The sequence below is a fragment of the Balaenoptera borealis genome, assembly GCF_965194805.1.
Source record: "Balaenoptera borealis genome assembly, chromosome: 4".
In the NCBI taxonomy this organism is placed as follows: Eukaryota; Metazoa; Chordata; class Mammalia; order Artiodactyla; family Balaenopteridae; genus Balaenoptera; species Balaenoptera borealis.
Genome location: NC_138861.1, coordinates 30719748 through 30741003, shown reverse-complemented (window position 1 = coordinate 30741003; position 21256 = coordinate 30719748). Strand labels below are relative to the sequence as shown.

Here is a 21256-nt window from a genome sequence, read left to right as displayed (position 1 = left end):
TAGCAAAGGAAACTATAAACAAGATGAAAAGTCAACCCTCAGCATGGGAGAAAATTTTTGCAAACAAATCAATGGACAAAGGATTAATCTCCTAAATATATAAACAGCTCATGCAGCTCGATATTAAAAAAGCAAATAACCCAATCAAAAAATGGGCAGAAGACCTAAATAGACATTTCTCCAAAGAAGACATACAGATGGCCAAGAGGCGCATGAAAAGCTGCTCAACATCCCTAATTATTAGAGAAATACAAATCAAAACTAGAATGAGGTTATCACCTCACACCAGTTAGAATGGGCATCATCAGAAAATGTACAAACAACAAATGCTAGGGAGGGTGTGGAGAAAAGGGAACCCTCTTGCACTGTTGGTGGGAATGCAAATTGATACAGCCACTATGGAGAACAGTATGGAGGTTCCTTAAAAAACTACAAATAGAACTACCATACGACCCAGCAATCCCACACTAGGCATATACCCTGAGAAAACCATAATTCAAAAAGACACATGCACCCCAATGTTCATTGCAGCACTATTTACAATAGCCAGGACATGGAAGCAACCTAAATGTCCATCAGCAGAGGAATGGATAAAGAAGATATAGTACATATATACAATGGAATATTACTCAGCCATACAAAGGAATGAAATTGTGCCATTCGCAGAGACTTGGATGGACCTAGAGATTGTCATACAGAGTGAAGTAAGTCAGGAAGAGAAAAACAATTATCGTATATTAATGCATATATGTGGAATTTAGAAAAAATGCTACAGATGAACCTATTTGCAAAGCAGAAGTAGAGACATAGACGTAGAGAACAAATGTATGGACACCAAGGGTGGAGGGGGGTGGGATGGATCGGGAGATTGGGATTGATGTATGTACACTACTATGTATGAAGTAGATGGCTAGTGAGTGCCTTCTGTAGAGCACAGGGGAAAAAAAAAAGAGGTACAATCTGTTTGCAGGACATATATTAAGTTAACCTTAAAAATGCATTCCAGTATACAGTAGGTGCAGACAAATACTGTTTGATTCCACTTATATGAGGTACCTAGAATAGTCAAATTCATAGAGTCAGAAAGTACATTGGTAGTTGCCAGGGGCCGGGAGGTGGGGAGGGGGGAGGGAGGAATGGGGAGTTAGTATATAAAGGGGACAGAGTTTCAGTTTAGGAAGGTGAAAAATTCGAGAAATGGTTGATGGTGAGAGTTGCACAAAAATGTGAATGTACTTAGTGCCTCTGAACTGTACAGTTAAATATAGTTAAAACAGTATGTTTTATATTATGTGACTTTTACCACAATAAAAAAAATTTTTTTTTAAAGTTGAATTAAATGACTGTAAAAAGAAAAAGTATTCCTTTCTCTTCTATTTTCTGGAAAAAAAATGTGTAGAATTGATATTAATTGTTCTTTCACCTTTGGTAGAATTCTCCAGAGAAATTCTCTGGGCTTGGCGATTTCTTTTTTGGAAGTTTTAAAATTATTAATTCAATGTCATTAATAATGATATGGCTATTCAAACTATTTCATAGTAGGTGAATTGTGGTAATTTGCATTTTTCGAGGAGTTAATCTATCCCATCTAAGTTGTCAAATTTATGTATGTAGAGTTGTTTCCTTATTACCTTTCTATGTCTTCAGGGTCTGTAATGATATCTCTATTTTATTCCTGATGAATCTATTTGACTCCTTTGGATTACAGTTTTGCCATGGGTAAAATGAGAGGCTTTAACAAGTTCAGATCCCTTTATCTCTAAAGACCTACCATATTGTAAGCAACTGTGACTCAGAACAACATATGCTTATACTCATTTTAAGTGGAATATTTGTTTCTAGGCTCCCTCTTACAGAGCACAAATGACGTATTTGAAGTTGGAATTCAAAGTTTTACAACAAAACTTTAGAGGTCCTTTAGAGTTTAGATTTTAATAAAGAAGCGCTAAAGAGTTTAAAGGCTTCTTTTTTTTATGGATAATGAAGGGGGATTTTTTAAAAAAATTTATTTATTTTTAATTTATTTTATTTTTGGCTGCATTGGGTCTTCGTTGCTGCGTGCGGGCTTTCTCTAGCTGCGGTGAGTGGGGGCTGCTCTTCATCGTGGTGTGTGGGCTTCTCATCGCGGTGGCTTCTCTTGTTGCCGAGCACGGGCTCTAGGCACACAGGCTTCAGTAGTTGTAGCACATGGGTTCTAGAGCACAGGATCAGTAGTTGTGGCGCACGGGCTTAGTTGCTCCACGGCATGTGGGATCTTCCTGGACCAGGGCTCGAACCCGTGTCCCCTGCATTGGCAGGCGGATTCTTAACCACTGCGCCACCAGGGAAAGGCTTCTTTTAAAAACAGTTATTTTACAGAATAATCTATTTTACAGTTTTATTGAGATGACTCAATAATTTATTCCCAGTAACTCTAAATCCAGGCTTTAACCGAAAGGACGTGAATAGTAAGCTGCACTCCCTCAAACAATTAGCATCTTTTTCTGAACAAGCTTAAATCCTGCCGAAGGAAGGAAGTTGAATACAGGAAATAACTCATTTAAGGACGTGATGCATTGAAAAATACTATCTCTACCATCAGACCCAGCATCACAGACTTTGATCAAGCATTTCTCTGTGCAGCCACTAATGCCAGATCACAAACTTTGTGTTGATTTACCTGAATTGGTTAGACTATCAATTGCTTTCTCTTTTTCTCCCATACATATTACTAGTGAGATTCGTTGGCAATTTGTGTGGGCCAACTGTAAAAATGCTTGTTATACTAAAATTTACCTGCAGGAAAAGTCTAGTTGTCGTGGTGGCCGTGTTCATATAACCGTAGGATCCTTTGCTAGATGAGGCATCATGATGAAAGAAAGAGGATCGAGCTTGGAGTCAAAGCCATCTGATTATGAAACTTTGTGCTACAAGTTGTTAACAGTATGATTTGGGCAACTTACTTAAACTCAATGAATTTCAATTTCTTTACCAAAAGTGAGATTAGTAGTAATTATCTTACGGTGTCATGAGACCTAGGAAGTGCTTATATAAAGCGCCCACCACAGTGTCTGCCTGATAATAACATTCAATAAGCGGTAGCTATTAAAATTGCTCCTCAACAAAAACAACAATAATAATGATAAGAAGAAGAAAAAGAAATACAGTAAATTAATTTTTCAGTAGTGCTTTAAATTTTGAACTAGGGTTTTAAATTTAAATGACATCTGGCTAGCAGGTACTGTTTCAGTAATTCTCTCAATTCCTGACAAAAATATTTAAGAAGATCCAGAAAAAGGACGAAAACTCGTAACAATGAAAATTAAAACTGACAGCTTTTTTTAGGTTATTCAAAGAACAATCACAACTTAGTCATGCTCAGAATTCATGGCCAAGTGAGTGGTTTTGTTTTGTTTGTTTTTTATTCTTTTTCTCCTTGAAATGGAATAAACCTAGTGTCTTGAAAGTAGTTGGAGAAACCTACCATTTGCTCCACTCTCAAAAAAAATTATGTTCTGTATCAATAGATAAAAGGTGGGGAGGAGTGTTTCTCCATGACCCAGGCATTGTTTTTGAGGCATTCAGAGCCTTGATCCTACCCTGATCCCAGCCTCCTTCCTGTTCCATTGGTACCTGTCTTTATATAACCAATTTGAAACTGCAACCTTTACATATCCATTTAGAAACAACAAGACAGGATATATGGAGTTCTGGTGATTGTTATAGGCCGAGGAGTTGTGAGAAAAATAGTGGCTCATTGTATACAGAGAAATGTAATCCTGAAAGGAAATGACTGTAGTTAGGGTAGATATTGGGAGAGCAGTGGCCTGTGGATTATGTATATTCTATGGGATTAGAGGGTCAATGAAATTGGTAGTCTGATGGTAGTCCCACTCAAACTCATAAAATAAGAAAATAAAAATAGTACATTTGCATATCAAGTAGCTTCCCAGAAATAGCACAAGAGGGGACTTCTCTTAACCGCAAAGAAGAGACTGAAGTAGAGCTATGAACAAGTAGGACTCTGACAGTTGGCATTTATAATGACCAGGGAAGAAAATTTCCTTGTTCAATGGAATTAGAGAGCGAAAATAAAAAAGAATTAATATGTGCTTTTAAGAAGAAAATAAAGACAATAAGAAGCCATTTTTTCCCCTGGATTCAGAAATATTGCATATTTTCAAAATGATTTACTACTAGAACCCAGAGAATGTTTTGGAAAATTTTCTGATAGAGTCATTAAAATGCCAGGAAAGATAGTTTTTATGAAACAGCAACATAAAACTGAAGAAGAGAATGCAAATTAGTCTAAGAGATAGCAGCATGATATCTGCTAGAGAAACATGCTGGAGATAAAATCAGCTGCCTATGATAGGAAATTGTCAAGAAAATGAAAAATCCAATGGAATTAAAAGCAACAATGCAGTTAGAAAAGGCAGACTTGATTTAACAGAAAATTTAATCAGTGATTTGGCAGAATTGCTTGAAAAAATTTTTCCAGAATGTAAGAGAAGAATAGAAAATATAGAGGAGAAAATGGTAGGTAAAAAGGATAGAGAACAATGATCCACATTTTAAATTATAGGTTTTCAGAGTAAGAAATCAGAAGCAAAAATCAAAGGCTAAAAATGAGAAAAAACCAAGCAACCAACACTTTTCTGAGCAGAAAAAAGAAACCCTAATGCTGTGCTACGTTGGTTTAAAATACTTACCATGTTGCAAAGAACATTAGCAGAGAGAGAAGCATGGTAAAAATTTCAATGTTAAGGATAAAGAAAAATAATCTTTAAATCTTTACTATAATCATTTTGAAATAAAGCATGTTACCAATAAAACAAAAGTTGGCAGACTTGAGAATTTTCTTTCAGAGTAGTAAATATCAGTTTACAATGTAATCTTTTCTACAGAAATTTAAAGGGATAAAACTGTGCCCCAAGAATTCTCATCCACTTAAGTTTTTATCTGCAGAGCCAATATGAGGACACTTAAAAATATATAATGGCTAAGAAAACACACCATCCACATGCTTTTTGTTAAAAAAAATTACTTGACATATTTCAGATGACTATGAATTTAATCAAAATCTTAAAACGTGTTGTTATGCTATAAAAAGACTTACAGTGTGCATTGAAATAATTCAAACATAAAAGTAGGTGTATTAGAATTCTCCAAAGGAGAGGAAAAGCCAGTAGTATATATACGTATATATACGTATATATGTATAATGAGGAATTGGCTCATGCAGTTTTGAAGGCTGAGAAGTCCCAAGACCTGCAGTCAGAGCTGGAGACCCTGGAAAGCCAATCGTATAGTTCCAGTCTGAGCCTGAAGGCCTGAGAAACAGGAGGGCTGATGGTGTAAATCACAATCCATGTCTGAGTCCTAAGGCAGGAGAAGACTGATCCCCGTTTGAAGGCAGTCAGACAGAGAGAGTGAATTTTCCCTTAATCTTTTTGCTCTGTTCAGGCCTTCAGTGGATTGGATGAGGCTTATCTGCATTGGTGAGGATACCCTGCTTTACTCAGTCTACTGATTCAAATGTTAATTTTATCCAGAAACACCTTCACAAATCCACCCAGAATAATGTTTAACTAAATATGTGGGCACCCTGTTATCCAGTCAAGTTGACACATAAAATAAACCATCACACTAAGTTTAAATAATTGTTGTATGTTTGGTGATTAAAAAAATGAATGCAAATGTCAGAAATTGTTCTTAAAAGAGAATAATGTAAAACTTACATATAAAAATAAATCACAATAATGTGAGTCTAAATGTCCAGATAATATGAATAAAAACTGTGTTAGTTAGAAGAATGTGAACTTAGAGAAAGTTAAAAACATAGCTAATAAAAAAAATTTATGTGAAAGTGAGTAAGGAATGGAAAACAAGGACTTTTAGATAGTGAATCAATAGAACTTGCAACAGGATTGAAATCTTCTAATTGTAGAAGATAAAATCAACCCAATCAGCAAATGACAGAAAACAGAGGAAGTGGCATAAAAGCCTAAATAGAAAAAGCACAACCCAAGATAGTGTGAAATGATATATGAAATATATCAGTTCTGATAATAAACTTAAATGAGTTATAAAGTTTGCTAAATAAGGAATATGAAAACAGTATCTCTATGCTATTCTCAAGGGGTATTTCTAAAACAAAGCACACATTTTAATAAGAGGATGGACAAAGATTTATAAGGCGAGTTGAAAAAAGAGATGGAATTAATAATTTCAGACAATGTAGCTATCAAGGGTCAAAATATTAAAAGGTTAAAAAGAAGGTCATTTTTATCATGTGCACTATACTGCACAACCAATTTATAACAATCATAACCCTTTATGTGCTGACTAAAACAGCATCAACATACATAGTCAAAATTTATTAGGAGAAAAAGAAATGTACAGAAATATTATAGTTGCAGGAAAATTTAACATTATCTCGGGCTTTGTAAGGTAGACTGGTGACTTACTTTGTCTGCCCCATGTCATTTCCTTTGGGAACTGGCCTCCCCACACTGGTCAGAGCCTTTTGGCGGGGTCAGTCAAGAGGCTGTTTCTTGGCTATCACAGGACTGGGAACATTTAGCAGATGCTTGATGCCCCACTCAGATTCCTTTGGCTCCCTTTTTACCAGTTCTGTGAGCCCTTCCCCAGCTTTTGTGACCTTAGCTGTTAAGGCTTTACACCTTAGCCCTTCAGAGAAGGACCCGTGGGCACTGGTGCTGCCTTGTCCACATGGAGAGCTGAAAGTGTCTGGACATTTCATGGCCTCCAATCTCTCCAGACCCTGGCTCCTTTATTGGAGGAAGACAAGCTTGGAGGTGTAATTTATCTCGAGCTCCGTTACTAGGCTTTGGGAATTGGAGGCTTCTTCCCCTTCCCATACGGCTTTCCCCACTCTCTTACTGTTTTCTCCTGAAGCATGTCCTTAATAAATTGCTCTCAAAGCAGTTCTTGACTCAGATTTGCCTCTGTGAAATCCCAGCTGAGATGGCGTGTGACCTAAACTGACAGATCAGAGTGGCTTATCTGTGTGACCCAAGGATTGGGCCTAAGTGGGTAACTTACCTAAACTGGATCAGAGTCCTTTATTATGACTTGACATGATGCTGGGAGAAAGAGTAGTCTATTTCTGTGATTACAGCATGCAAAGACCAATAAGCCTGGATTCCCAGGCACTATCTTGTTGCCATGTGGATAGAGCCTGCCTGAGAAATGAAAACAGGCAAGCAAAGCTAAGGGATGAAGAAAGACAGTACCAATTCCATCATTTCAACCCCTAGACCCAGCCTTTGCTGAAGAAGTTTATATTTTAGAAATCCCAGTTATATTAGCTCACAAGTTCTTTTAATGATTTATGCTGGTTTGACTTGGGTTTCTGTTATTTGCAATGAAAATTGTTCTTAACAACATAGTTCAAGCAGGAAAAAATAATAAGGTTTCAGAGAATTTGAATAATATAATTAATAATGGATTAATAATGCATAATCTCTGGAAATGAGTTGGACTGTACATCTTTAAAAATAAAGAATTTACTAGTTAAAAAACAACCTCACTTTATTCCTCAGAACATAACTTCTAAAGAACACATTCTCTAAAAAGTAGCCATCCTAGAAATTAATTTTAAAAGATTAAGGAAATACAATGGTCCATATGGAAATTAGAAATCTTTCTCCAATAACTATGGGATAAAAAAAGAATCTAAAGTTAACAAAAAATGAAAATGTTAGTACTAAGGGGATATGATTTTAGAGACAGTTCCTCCTTCTGACCTATACTTCCTTTCATTCTCCTTCATTGGTTCAATATTCAAACATCTAGGCCACTCTGCATTCCTTGACTCAGGGTAGAAAGAAATAATTTTTTCTTATAGTCCTGTAATTTGTCTTTGAAAAACTAGGGAAATATTAAGGTATAGAGAAAATGTTTGAGCACTGATGGTAAGATATTTTCTCCTACTACACCCAAAGGACAGAAAAATATTTCTAAAGTTGGAAAGAGAGTAAGCACGAGTGGAGGAGCCTTCATCACTGGAGCTCTGTACAGGGCCCTTGGATCTTGCCTCATAAGCAGAGCTCTGGGAAATGGCATCTGCTTAGAAAAGGAAAGACTGACTAGTGAGTCCAGAATGACAGGAATCATAGAAAGTGAGCAGAGCACCCTCACCTTAGCGTGGTGTCACATCTCAGGGTCATCTTGTTTGGACTGATGACAGTCAAGCCCTGAGGACCAGATTGGATGATGGGCGTCTCAGCTGGTACCCATGTGGATGGTTGACAATGAAGAGCAGATGCCCTGCCTCTCACCTTGGTGCTACGATAAACAACCTGGCTCCTGGTGGAATGGGATTTGATTTGTGGAAATATAAAGCAGGTTGGATTTCTGATACATTTGAGTTTGTGACTAAAATTTAAACTCACTACACTTCCTGTTAACACTTGTGGGATGTGGTCAAAGGAGCTTGGGAAAGCAGAACTTCACTTCTACAACTCCAGTCCCCCAACCACAAATTCAGTCTTTGTTCATATAACTGGGGCTCATAGAGCTAGTTTAATATTTATTTTTATCTTTAGAAATACACCAGTTTTGATTTCCAGGGTTCTTTTTGCTTTTTCATTCTTTTTTTCCCCCAGGGTTCTTTTTGCTTTTGCATTCAATTTAGTTACAACAATAATATATTACATATTACAAAAATATTACAACTTATTACAATAATATTTCTAATATAACCTTGCTCCTTTTGCCTTTCTCTCTCCTCCTTTTTCCCCAGGCTCAGAACTTTTGCTTTTTTTGATGTAAAATCTTATGATCTAACTGACTTACAAAGCTATTTATTGTCTTACCACAAAATTCTATGTTGGTACGAAACTGTTGATATTACTCCAGTCATTCTTTTTGCATTTTTTTGTAACCCAGGACAACAGTTCCTTAGGAAAGGCTAAGGTGAAAGGCTTTTCTGTATCTCAAAAGAGAAAGAGAAAACTGATAATTTGAAAATGCTAATTGCCCTTTTACAGAAATTATATCTTGAAATGTAAAAATACATTTTGTCTTAAATATATGTATTTTTATATCCCACTTTGGGGTCCACTCCCTCACTTGTGGTCTAGAGTGTGGTGGAAGGTGTCAGACAACTCTGTGTTTATGGATTTGGGGAATGTGCATGTGTTCTGCTACTACATTTTGAAAAGAGGTGAAGTCAGCTGAAGTATGAAACAGAAGGTGAGTTGAAGTACCCATCTCCATCTGCTTCAGGACTGTTTGGTTTTAGTTCAGAGGGTGGGAGAGTTTGATATCTAGTGCAACCATCTCCCTTGACACTATCTTCAGTGAAAAAAAATTTCACCCCTGATTTGGCATAAGATCTTCTGCGTTTACAGAACTATTTTGAGTTTATAAACAAAATCAACTATATTCACGGGTATGGTAATGGAAAGTTGGGAAGAAGCATATTAGACAAATTGAAACTCCCCCTAAAGTCCTGAAAATTCTGTCTTTAATTTCTTTTTGGTGACCCACAAAACACAGAGGTACTTTTCTCCCTCTCATTTCTTTTTTCCTTCTACTTTTATTGAGATATAATTGACATACAGCACTGGATGTTCAGGTGTACAGCATAATGATTTGACTTACATACATTATGAAATGACCTTGATAAGTTTAGTGAACATCCATCCTCTCATATAGATACAAAATAAAAGAAAAAAAATTTTCTTGTGATGAGAACTCTTAGGACTTAACTCTCTTAACAACTTTCATATGTAACATACAGCAGTGTTCACTACATTTGTCATGTTGTCCCTTATATCCCTAGTGCTTATTTACCTTAACTGGGAGTTTGTATCAATACCTTTTGACTGCCTTCATCCCATTCCCCATCCCCCCACTCCCTCCTCTGGTCATCACAAATCTGATCTCTTTTTCTATGAGTTGGTTGGTTGGTTGGTTGGTTTTTGAAGTATAATTGAACTACAACACTATGTTACCTCCTGGTACACAACATAGTGATTTGCTATTTCTATATATCACAAAATGATCACCACTATAAGTCTAGTTATCATGGGTCACCATAAAAATATATTACATTATTATTGACTATATTCTCCACACTGTACGTTTTATCCCCGTGACTCATTTATTTTGTAACTGGAAGTTTGCATCTCTTAATCTCCCTCACCTGTATCTCTCTTCTTCCCCCACCCCTGGAGACCACATGCTTGTTCTCTGTATCTATGACTGTTTTTTTTTAAATTTATTTTTAATTTTATTTATTTATTTATTTATGGCTGTGTTGAGTCTTCGTTTCTGTGCGAGGGCTTTCTCCAGTTGCGGCAAGCGGGGGCCATTCTTCATCGCGGTGCGCGGGCCTCTCACTATCGCGGCCTCTCCCGTTGCGGAGCACAGGCTCCAGACGCGCAGGCTCAGCAGCTGTGGCTCACGGGCCCCGTTGCTCCGTGGCATGTGGGATCTTCCCAGACCAGGGCTCGAACCCGTGTCCCCTGCATTGGCAGGCAGACTCCCAACCACTGCGCCACCAGGGAAGCCCTCTATGACTGTTTTTTTGGTTCTTGTTATGTTTATTCATTTGTTTTGATTTTTAGATTCCACATGTAAGTGAAATCATATGGTATTTGTCTTTATTTGTCTGACTTATTTCACTTTGCATAATACCCTCTAGGTCCATCCATATTGTTGCAGTGGCAAGATTTCATTCTCTTTTATGGCTGAGTAATATTTCATTGTATATAAATACATACCATATCTCCTTTATCCATTCAGCTATCGATGGGCACTTAGTTTGTTCCCATATCTTGGCTATTGTAAATAATGCTGCAATAAACGTAGGGGTGCATATATCTTTTCTAATTAGTGTTTTTGTTTTCTTTGGATAAATACCCAGGATTGTAATTGCTGGATAGTATGGTAGTTCTATTTTTAATTTTTTAAGGACCCTCCATACTGTTTTCCATAGTGGCTGTATCAATTTACATTCCTACCAACACTACACAAATGTTCCCTTTTTTCCACATCCTTGCCAACACTTGATGTTTCTTGTCTTTTTTATAATAACCATTCTAACAGGTGTGAAATAATTTCTCATTGTAGTTTTTTTTTTTAACATCTTTTTTGGAGTATAATTGCTTTACAATGCTGTGTTAGTTTCTGCTTTATAACAAAGTGAAACAGTTATATATATACATATGTTCCCATATCTCTTCCCTCTTATGTCTCCCTCCCTCCCACCCTCCCTATCCCACCCCTCTAGGTGGTCACAAAGCACCAGGCTGATCTCCCTGTGCTATGCGGCTGCTTCCCACTAGCTATCTATTTTACGTTTGGTAGTGTATATATGTCCATGCCACTCTCTCACTTTGTCACAGCTTACCCTTCCCCCTCCCCATATCCTCAAGTCCATTCTCTAGTAGGTCTGTGCCTTTATTCCCGTCTTGCCCCTAGGTTCTTCAAGACCATTTTTTTCCTTAGATTCCATATATATATGTGTTAGCATAGGGTATTTGTTTTTCTCTTTCTGACTTACTTCACTCTGTATGACAGACCCTAGGTCCATCCACCTCACTACAAATAACTCAATTTCGTTTCTTTTTATGGCTGAGTATATTCCATTGTCTATATGTGCCACATCTTCTTTATCCATTCATCTGTTGATGGACACTTAGGTTGCTTCCATGTCCTGGCTATTGTAAATAGAGCTGCAGTGAACATTGTGGTATATGACTCTTATTGAATTATGGTCTCCTCAGGGTATATGCCCAGTAGTGGGATTGCTGGGTCATATGGTAGTTCTATTTTTAGTTTTTTAAGGAACCTCCATACTCTTCTCCATAGTGGCTGTATCAATTTACATTCCCACCAACAGTGTAAGAGGGTTCCCTTTTCTCCACACCCTCTCCAGCATTTATTGTTTGTAGATTTTTTGATTATGGCCGTTCTGACAGGTGCGAGATGATATCTCGTTGTAGTTTTGATTTGCATTTCTCTAATGATTAATGATGTTGAGCATTCTTTCATGTGTTCGTTGGCAATCTGTATATCTTCTTTGGAGAAATGTCTATTTAGGTCTTCTGCCCATTTTTGGATTGGGTTGTTTGGATATTGAGCTGCATGAGCTGCTTGTAAACTCTGGAGATTAATCCTTTGTCAGTTGCTTCATTTGCAAATATTTTCTCCCATTCTGAGGGTTGTCTTTTGGTCTTGTTTATGGTTTCCTTTGCTGTGCAAAAGCTTTTAAGTTTCATTAGGTCCCATTTGTTTATTTTTGTTTTTATTTCCATTTCTCTAGGAGGTGGGTCAAAAAGGATCTTGCTGTGATTTATGTCATAGAGTGTTCTGCCTATGTTTTCCTCTAAAAGTTTTATAGTGTCTGGCCTTACATTTAGGTCTTTAATCCATTTTGAGTTTATTTTTGTGTATGCTGTTAGGGAATGTTCTAATTTCATACTTTTACATGTAGCTGTCCAGTTTTCCCAGCACCACTTATTGAAGAGGCTGTCTTTTCTCCACTGTATATTCTTGCCTCCTTTATCAAAGATAAGGTGACCATATGTGCGTGGGTTTATGTCTGGGTTTTCTATCCTGTTCCATTTATGTATATTTCTGTTTTTGTGCCAGTACCATACTGTCTTGATTACTGTAGCTTTGTAGTCTAGTCTGAAGTCCGGGAGCCTGATTCCTCCAGCTCCGTTTTTCTTCCTCAAGATTGCTTTGGCTATTCGGGGTGTTTTGTATTTCCATACAAATTGTGAAATTTTTTGTTCTAGTTGTTTGAAAAAGGCCAGTGGTAGCTTGATAGGGATTGCATTGAATCTGTAGATTGCTTTGGGTAGTGGAGTCATTTTCACAATGTTGATTCTTCCAATCCAGTAACATGGTACTAGATGGAGATCTAGATGGAGATCTCTCCATCTATTTGTATCACCTTTAATTTCTTTCATCAGTGTCTCATGATTTTCTGCATACAGATCTTTTGTCTCCTTAGGTAGGTTTATTCCTAGATATTTTATTCTTTTTGTTGCAATGGTAAATGGGAGTGTTTCCTTAATTTCACTTTCAGATTTTTCATCAATAGTGTATAGGAATGCTAGAGATTTCTGTGCATTAATTTTGTATCCTGCTACTTTACCAAATTCATTGATTAGCTCTAGTAGTTTTCTGGTAGCATCTTTACGATTCTCTATGTAGAGTGTCATGTCATCTGCAAACAGTGACAACTTTACTTCTTCTTTTCCGATTTGGATTCCTTTTATTTCTATTTCTTCTCTGATTGCTGTGGCTAAAACTCCAAAACTATGTTGAATAAGAGTGGTGAGAGTGGGCAACCTTGTCTTGTTCCTGATCTTAGTGGAAATGGTTTCAATTTTTCACGATTGAGGACGATGTTGGCTGTGTGTTTGTCATAAATGGCCTTTATTTTGTTGAGGAAAGTTCCCTCCATGCCTACTTTCTGGAGGGTTTTTATCATAAATGGGTGTTGAATTTTGTCGAAAGCTTTCTCTGCATCTATTGAGATGATCATAGGGTTTTTCTCCTTCAATTTGTTAATATGGTGTATCACACTGATTGATTTGCATATATTGAAGAATCCTTGCATTCCTGGGATAAACCCCACTTGATCATGGTGTATGATCCTTTGCATGTGCTGTTGGATTCTGTTTGCTAGTATTTTGTTGAGGAACTTTGCATCTATGTTCATCAGTGATATTGGCATGTAGTTTTCTTTCTTTGTGACATCTTTGTCTGGTTTTGGTATCAGGGTGATGGTGGCCTCGTAGAATGAGTTGGGGAGTGTTCCTCCCTCTGCAATATTTTGGAAGAGTTTGAGAAGGATAGGTGTTAGCTCTTCTCTAAATGTTTGATAGAATTCGCCTGTGAAGCCATCTGGTCCTGGGCTTTTGTTTGTTGGAAGATTTTTAATCACGGTTTCAATTACAGTGCTTGTGATTGGACTGTTCATATTTTCTATTTCTTCCTGGTTCAGTCTCGGAAGGTTGTGCATTTCTAAGAAATTGTCCATTTCTTCCAGGTTGTCCATTTTATTGGCATAGAGTTGCTTGTAGTAACCTCTCATGATCCTTTGTATTTCTGCAGTGTCAGTTGTTACTTCTCCTTTTTCATTTCTAATTCTATTGATTTGAATCTTCTCCCTTTTTTTCTTGATAAGTCTGGCTAATGGTTTATCAATTTCGTTTATCATCTCAAAGAACCAGCTTTTAGTTTTATTGATCTTTGCTATTGTCTCCTTTATTTTTCATTTATTTCTGATCTGATCTTTATGATTTCTTTCCTTCTGCTAGCTTTGGGGGTTTTTTGTTCTTCTTTCTCTAATTGCTTTATGTGTAAGGTTAGGTTGTTTATTTGAGATGTTTCTTGTTTCTTAAGGTAGGGTTGTATTGCTATAAACTTCCCTCTTAAAACTGCTTTTGCTGCATCCCATAGGTTTTGGGTCGTCAAGTTTTCATTGTCATTTGTTTCTAGGTATTTTTTGATTTCCTCTTTGATTTCTTCAGTGATCTCTTGGTTATTAAGTAGTGTATTGTTTAGCCTCCATGTGTTTGTATTTTTTAGAGATTTTTTCCTGTAATTGATATCTAGTCTCATAGCATTGTGGTTGGAAAAGATACTTGATATGATTTCAATTTTCTTAAATTTACCAAGGCTTGATTTGTGACCCAAGATATGATCTATCCTGGAGAATGTTCCATGAGCACTTGAGAAGAAAGTGTATTCTGTTGTTTTTGGATGGAATGTCCTATAAATATCAACTAAGTCCATCTTGTTTAATGTATCATTTAAAGCTTGTGTTTCCTTATTTATTTTCATTTTGGATGATCTGTCCATTGGTGAAAGTGAGGTGTTGAAGTCCCCTACTATGATTGTGTTACTGTCGATTTCCCCTTTTATGGCTGTTACCATTTGCCTTATGTATTGAGGTGTTCCTATGTTGGGTGCATAAATATTTACAATTGTTATATTTTTCTTGGATCGATCCCTTGATCATTATGTAGTGTCCTTCTTTGTCTCTTGTAATAGTCTTTATTTTAAAGCCTATTTTGTCTGATATGAGTATTGCTACTCCAGCTTTCTTTTGATTTCCATTTGCATGGAATATCTTTTTCCATCCCCTCACTTTCAGTCTGTATGTGTCCCTAGGTCTGAAGTGGGTCTCTTGTAGACAACATATATACTGGTCTTGTTTTTGTATCCATTTAGCCAGTCTTTGTCTTTTGGTTTGAGCATTTAATCCATTTACATTTAAGGTAATTATCGATATGTATGTTCCTATTACCATTTTCTTAATTGTTTTGGGTTTGTTATTTTAGGTCTTTTCCTTCTCTTGTGTTTCCTGCCTAGAGAAGTTCCTTTAGCATTTGTTGTAATGCTGGTTTGGTGGTGCTGAATTCTCTTAGCTTTTGCTTGTCTGTAAAGGTTTTAATTTCTCCATCAAATCTGAATGAGATCCTTGCTGGGTAGAGTAATCTTGGTTGTAGGTTTTTCTCCTCCATCACTTTAAATATGTCCTGCCACTCCCTTCTGGCTTGCAGAGTTTCTGCTGAAAGATCAGCTGTTAACCTTATGGGGATTCCCTTGTATGTTATTTGTTGTTTTTCCCTTGCTGCTTTAATATTTTTTCTTTGTATTTAATTTTTGATAGTTTGATTAGTATGTGTCTTGGCGTGTTTCTCCTTGGATTTATCCTGTATGGGACTCTCTGTGCTTCCTGGACTTGATTAACTATTCCCTTTCCCATATTAGGGAAATTTTCAACTATAATCTCTTCAAATATTTTCTCAGTCCCTTTCTTTTCTCTTCTTCTCCTGGGACCCCTATAATTTGAATGTTGGTGTGTTTAATGTTGTCCCAGAGGTCTCTGAGACTATCCTCAATTCTTTTCATTCTTTTTTCTTTATTCTGCTCTGCAGTAGTTATTTCCACTATTTTATCTTCCAGGTCACTTATCCGTTTTTCTGCCTCAGTTATTCTGCTATTGATCCCTTCTAGAGAACTTTTAATTTCATTTATTGTGTTGTTCAGCATTGTTTGTTTGCTGTTTAGCTCTTCTAGGTTCTTGTTAATCATTTCTTGTATTTTCTCTATTCTATTTCCAAGATTTTGGATCATCTTTATTATCATTATTCTGAATTCTTTTTCAGGTAGACTGCCTATTTCCTCTTCATTTGTTAGGTCTGGTTGGTTTTTGCCTTGCTCCTTTATGTGCTGTGTGTTTTTCTGTCTTCTCATTTTGCTTAACTTACTGTGTTTGGGGTCTCCTTTTCGCAGGCTGCATGTTCGTAGTTCCCGTTGTTTTTGGTGTCTGTCCCCAATGGTTAAGGTGGGTTCAGTGGGTTGTGTAGGCTTCCTGGTGGAGGGGACTAGTGCCTGTGTTCTGGTGGATGAGGCTGGATCTTGTCTTTCTGGTGGGCACGTCCACGTCTGGTGGTGTGTTTGGGGGTGTCTGTGGCCTTATTATGATTTTAGGCAGCCTCTGTGCTAATGGATGGTGTTGTGTTCCTGTGTTGTTAATTGTGTGGCATAGGGTGTCCAGCACTGTATCTTGCTGGTCGTTGAGTGAAGCTGGGTCTTGGCGTTGAGATGGAGATCTCTGGGAGATTTTCGCATTTGATATTATGTGGAGCTGGGAGGTCTCTTGTGGACTAGTGTCCTGAACTTGGCTCTCCCACCTCAGAGGCACAGCCCTGATGCCTGTCTGGAGCACCAAGAGCCTTTCATTAACACAGCCAGCCCACAGTCCCCAGGACTGTCACGGCTTCGGCTGGTGGGGCCCCTCCAGATCCAGCAGCCTCAGTGAGGCCATCCTCCCCTCGGCCTCCAGGGAAGTTCAGTGACGGCAGAAGGAAGAGACCCTGAGCCAGGAGTTCCAGCTCTGTGGATACACGGGCTCCATTCTGGGCGCAGGGGGTGGGACAGCTCTTCCCCGAGGCCTTCCGGGAGGGAGTGGGGTGCCGGAGGAGGGACTCAGTGTAGTTTTGATTTGCATTTCTCTGATGATTAGTGATGTTGAGCATCTTTTCACGTGTCGGTTGGCCATCTGCATGTCTTCTTTGGAAAAAGTTCTGTTCAGGTCCTGTGCCCATTTTTTAATCAGACTGTTTGTTTTTTTTCTTGTTGAGTTGTATGAGTTCTTCCTATATTTTGGATATTAACTTCTTATCAGATGTGTCATTTGCAAATATCTTCTCCCATTCAGCAGGCTGCTTTTTCATTTTGGTGATGGTTTCCTTCACTGTGAAAAAGCTTTTTAGTTTGATGTGGTCTCATTTGTTTATTTTTGTTTTTCTTTCCATTGCCTGGGGATACAGATCCAAAAAAATATTGCTAAGACTGATGTCAAAGAGCATACTGCTTATGTTTTCTTATAGGAGTTTTATGGTTTCAAGTCTTACATTTAAGTTTTTAATCCATTTTGGTTTATTTTTGTATATAGTGTGAGAAAGTAGTCCAGTTTGATTTTCTTGTGTGTAGCTGCCCAGTTTTCCCAATACCATTTACTGAAGAGGCTCTCTTTTCCCCACTGTACATTCTTGCCTCCTTTGTCATAGATTAGTTGTCCATATAAGTGTGGGTTCATTTCTGGGCTCTCTATTCTGTTCCATTGATCCATGTGTCTGGTTTTGTGCCAGTACCACACTGATGTAGTATAGTTTGAAATCAGGGAGAATGATACCTCCAGCTTTGTTGTTCTTTCTCAAGATTGTTTTGGCTATTTGGGGTCTTTTGTGTTTCTATACAAATTTTAGAATTATTTGTTCTAGTTCTGCAAAAAATGCCATTGGCATTTCTAATATTGAATATTCTAATATCTAGAATTGGTATTCTAATTTCTAATAAGTGACATAGGAGGGTTTTGTTTGCATTTCATGTTGCCATAAAAAAATGTATTATTCTATCTTCATTTCTTTTCTTCTTGCTTTTCCAAATATTTGTGCCACTCTAAGCATTTTATCCTCTTTTCAAACTACACAGGTACATAGATGTTAGTATTATCTCTTTTTAAGCTTGTTATTGTTAAGTGTATGCCAGGCTGAGCTAGATAGAATCTCATGAAACAGCCGTTTCGTGTAACGAAACATATGGCTGCTTGCAATTCATAGTTTACATGATTAGCAATAAAGGTTTTTTTCCTAAAAAGAAGGAAGTCTTCAAAACCAAATAGTTTAATTTCATATATACATAGTCATGACTATTTGAAAATAACATTGTTAAAATTTAAAAATATAAATATTCTTGATTACAGTTTTTTAAATGTCTCATCTGCATGTAAAAATGTTGGATTGCATTATCTCTACGTATCCCCTCTAGCTCAAAAGTTCCCTTTTGAAACCTTAGTGTTAAGTAGAATTTGGTGGATTTTTATAAAACAGTTTGGGGGGACTTTCGTGGTGGCACAGTGGTTAAGAATCCGCCTGCCAATACAGGGGACACGGGTTCGATCCCTGGTCCGGGAAGTTCCCACATGCCGTGGAGCAACTGGGCCCGTGTGCCACAACTACTGAGCCTGAGCTCTAGAGCCCACGAGCCACAACTACTGAAGCCCAAGCACCTAAAGCCCGTGCTTTGCAACAAGAGAAGCCACTGCAATGAGAAGTCTGTGCACTGCAACGAAGAGTAGCCCCCACTCGTGGCAACTAGAGAAAGCCCGTGCACAGCAACGAAGACCCAACGCAGCCAAAAATAAATAAATAAACAAACAAATAAATAAATAAGAACAGCTTGGGTCACAAACTTGCACATTTTTGTTCTGGGAAATAATATATAAGAATTAACCTAACATTATATATATATTAATATATAAGAATTATCCTGAAAATACATGGCTTGCTGCCTGTTGTACCATGGTAATGTGGTTCCCAAAGATGTCAATGCTGCCATTGCCACCATCAAGACCAAGCGTACCACCCAGTTTGTGGACTGGTGCCCCACTGGCTTCAAAGTTGGCATTAATTACCAGCTTCCCACTGTGGTACCTGGTGGAGACCTGGCCAAAGTACAGCGAGCTGTGTGCATGCTGGGCAACATCACAGCCATCGCTGAGGCCTGGGCTCGCCTGGACCACAAGTTTGACCTGATGTATGCCAAGCGTGCTTTTGTTCACTGGTACGTGGGTGAGGGCATGGAGGAAGGAGAGTTTTCTGAGGCCCGTGAGGACATGGCTGCCCTTGAGAAGGATTATGAGGAGCTTGGTGTGGATTCTGTTGAAGGAGAGGGAGAGGAAGAAGGAGAGGAACACAAAAGTTAAAACGTCACAAAGGTACTGCTTTTACAGGGAAGCTTATTCTGTTTTAAACATAGAAAAGTTGTGGTCTGATCAGTTAATTGGTATGTAGCAGTGTATACTCTCGTGTACAATTACTGACCTATGCTTTAAAACACGACACTTTGTTATAGACACAAGCTATCCATTTCTCTGATAGGTTTGAGTAAAATATTCTCTGTCTTAAATCACACACACACACAAAAAAAGAATTAACCTGTCTATTCTTTAGAATTTTGAGTCATTCCAAACCATGCATGATTCACTTGTTTGTTCATTTTTAGTTCACTCTAGATGAAGGATTCACAAGTTGCAAAAAAAGGGAGACATTACCCCAGAATAAATTTTAGTCTTTAAAGTTTTGATGTCTGTTTTATTAGAATAAAAATATTACACATTGATGATAAGGTAGAATTTTGTAGGGAAAGAAGAATAGTAGGGCCTTTAATCTAACATATTCTCAAGTCTTAAGAGTGTATCTCAACAAGATAAACACAGGTTGCTTTTCTAAGCTAAGAAAGAATTTCTTTTTTCTAAGTTATTCTGTTTATAGATGAAAGCAATGATACATATGGTGAATATCTTTCTGCGTAGAAGCATAGTTTAAGAGGCCAATTAGCGATAAGAAGGGAGGCCTTTAAAACTGAGCATCAATCTGGGGCTGTGGCAGCTAGAATAATCACATTTATGATGTTATAAATGTGATTATTCTGTACAATTATTGTTGGCCTGAAACCTTGCTCAGAAAGAAGCACTTCATTTCTGACTATCTGTCTGCCAGATTTGTCTGCTACTATTTGCCAGACATTCATGGCTATTATATTTGTGATGATTTTCCTATGGGAAAAGTATGAGAAACAAAAATAGAGCTCCTAAGGGGTGGTGAAGGAACAGTATCCTGGGACAAATCTCCTGCAGTAGTGAGAATGGATTAGGAAAAGGAAATGAATATTTACTGAGTTTTTTTAGTCTGTACTTTGGCACCATGCCAAATCCTCCACAGATATAATGTGTGAAGCAAATTGTTCATGGAGACAGTACTGGGACTACACTTTAGTCATATGTCTTTCAGTTGAAATCTATTCTCTCCCTGGGTCCCTCTTCCTGTCCTTTGAAAATTGCAGTAACTTCTGTTTATTCCCACCAGCCAAGATTTTTGCTAAAGAACACCCTGTGAAAGACAAATATCATGTGATATCACTTATATGTGGAATCTAAAAAATGATATAAATGAACTTACTTACAAAACAGAAATAGACTCAGTCATAGAAAACAAACTTATGGTTACCAAAGGGAAAGTGTAGCGGGGAGGGATAAATTAGGAATTTGGGATTAACAGATACACACTAGTATATATAAACTAGGTAAACAACAAGGACCTACTGTATAGCACAGGGAACCATATTCAATATTTGTAATAACCTATAATGGTAAAGAATCTGAAAAAGTATATATATATATGTAGATGTATAACTGAATCACTTTGCTGTACACCTTCAACATTGTAAACCAACTATACTTCAGTTAAAGAAAAAACACCCCATGACACCGGGTTTGTTTCACTTTCAAGTATGAAATTACGTTATCGTCCTGTCCCAATGCCTGTTCAATCTAAACAGACCGCTGCCACCTTATCCTTGTCACCACCCTGCCCCTTCCAATCGAATGCAGTAGAATAGGTTCCCTCTGAGATATTATGCTTTAATTCATGCAATCCAACCAGCTGTAACCAATGCTGCCACCTCCTGGCAGCTTTTGAAGAGGTGAAACCTGGTAAGCAAAGACTTGCCCTTGGTTCCCATGCTATTTGCCACTCCCCTCCTCAGACATGGCTCTTTACACATTCATTGTCTTATTGCTTAGAGCCATCCAGTTTTGGCTGCTTGTGAGAGAACAGAAAGAGCTTGGGTAGGTCATCTCTTCTAATATGTTCAACCTGATGGAATTTGAAAACCTACTTGGTGATTCTATTTTGCCACTTAACATGCA

General features: G+C 37.6%; 1 protein-coding gene and 1 pseudogene across 3 annotated transcripts in view; both read left to right on the top strand.

The window, feature by feature from the left end:
• The window catches only part of LOC309628240 (DIS3-like exonuclease 1 pseudogene), a 52150-nt pseudogene that overhangs the window by 24701 nt on the left and 6193 nt on the right, over positions 1-21256 (top strand). The window lies entirely within an intron of this gene.
• Positions 18827-19252, top strand: LOC309628515 (tubulin alpha chain; the record flags this gene model as incomplete). The annotated part of the gene is made up of 1 exon (XM_082391607.1): positions 18827-19252. One exon carries the CDS (start codon positions 18827-18829, stop codon positions 19250-19252), a length of 426 nt encoding a protein of 141 aa, XP_082247733.1.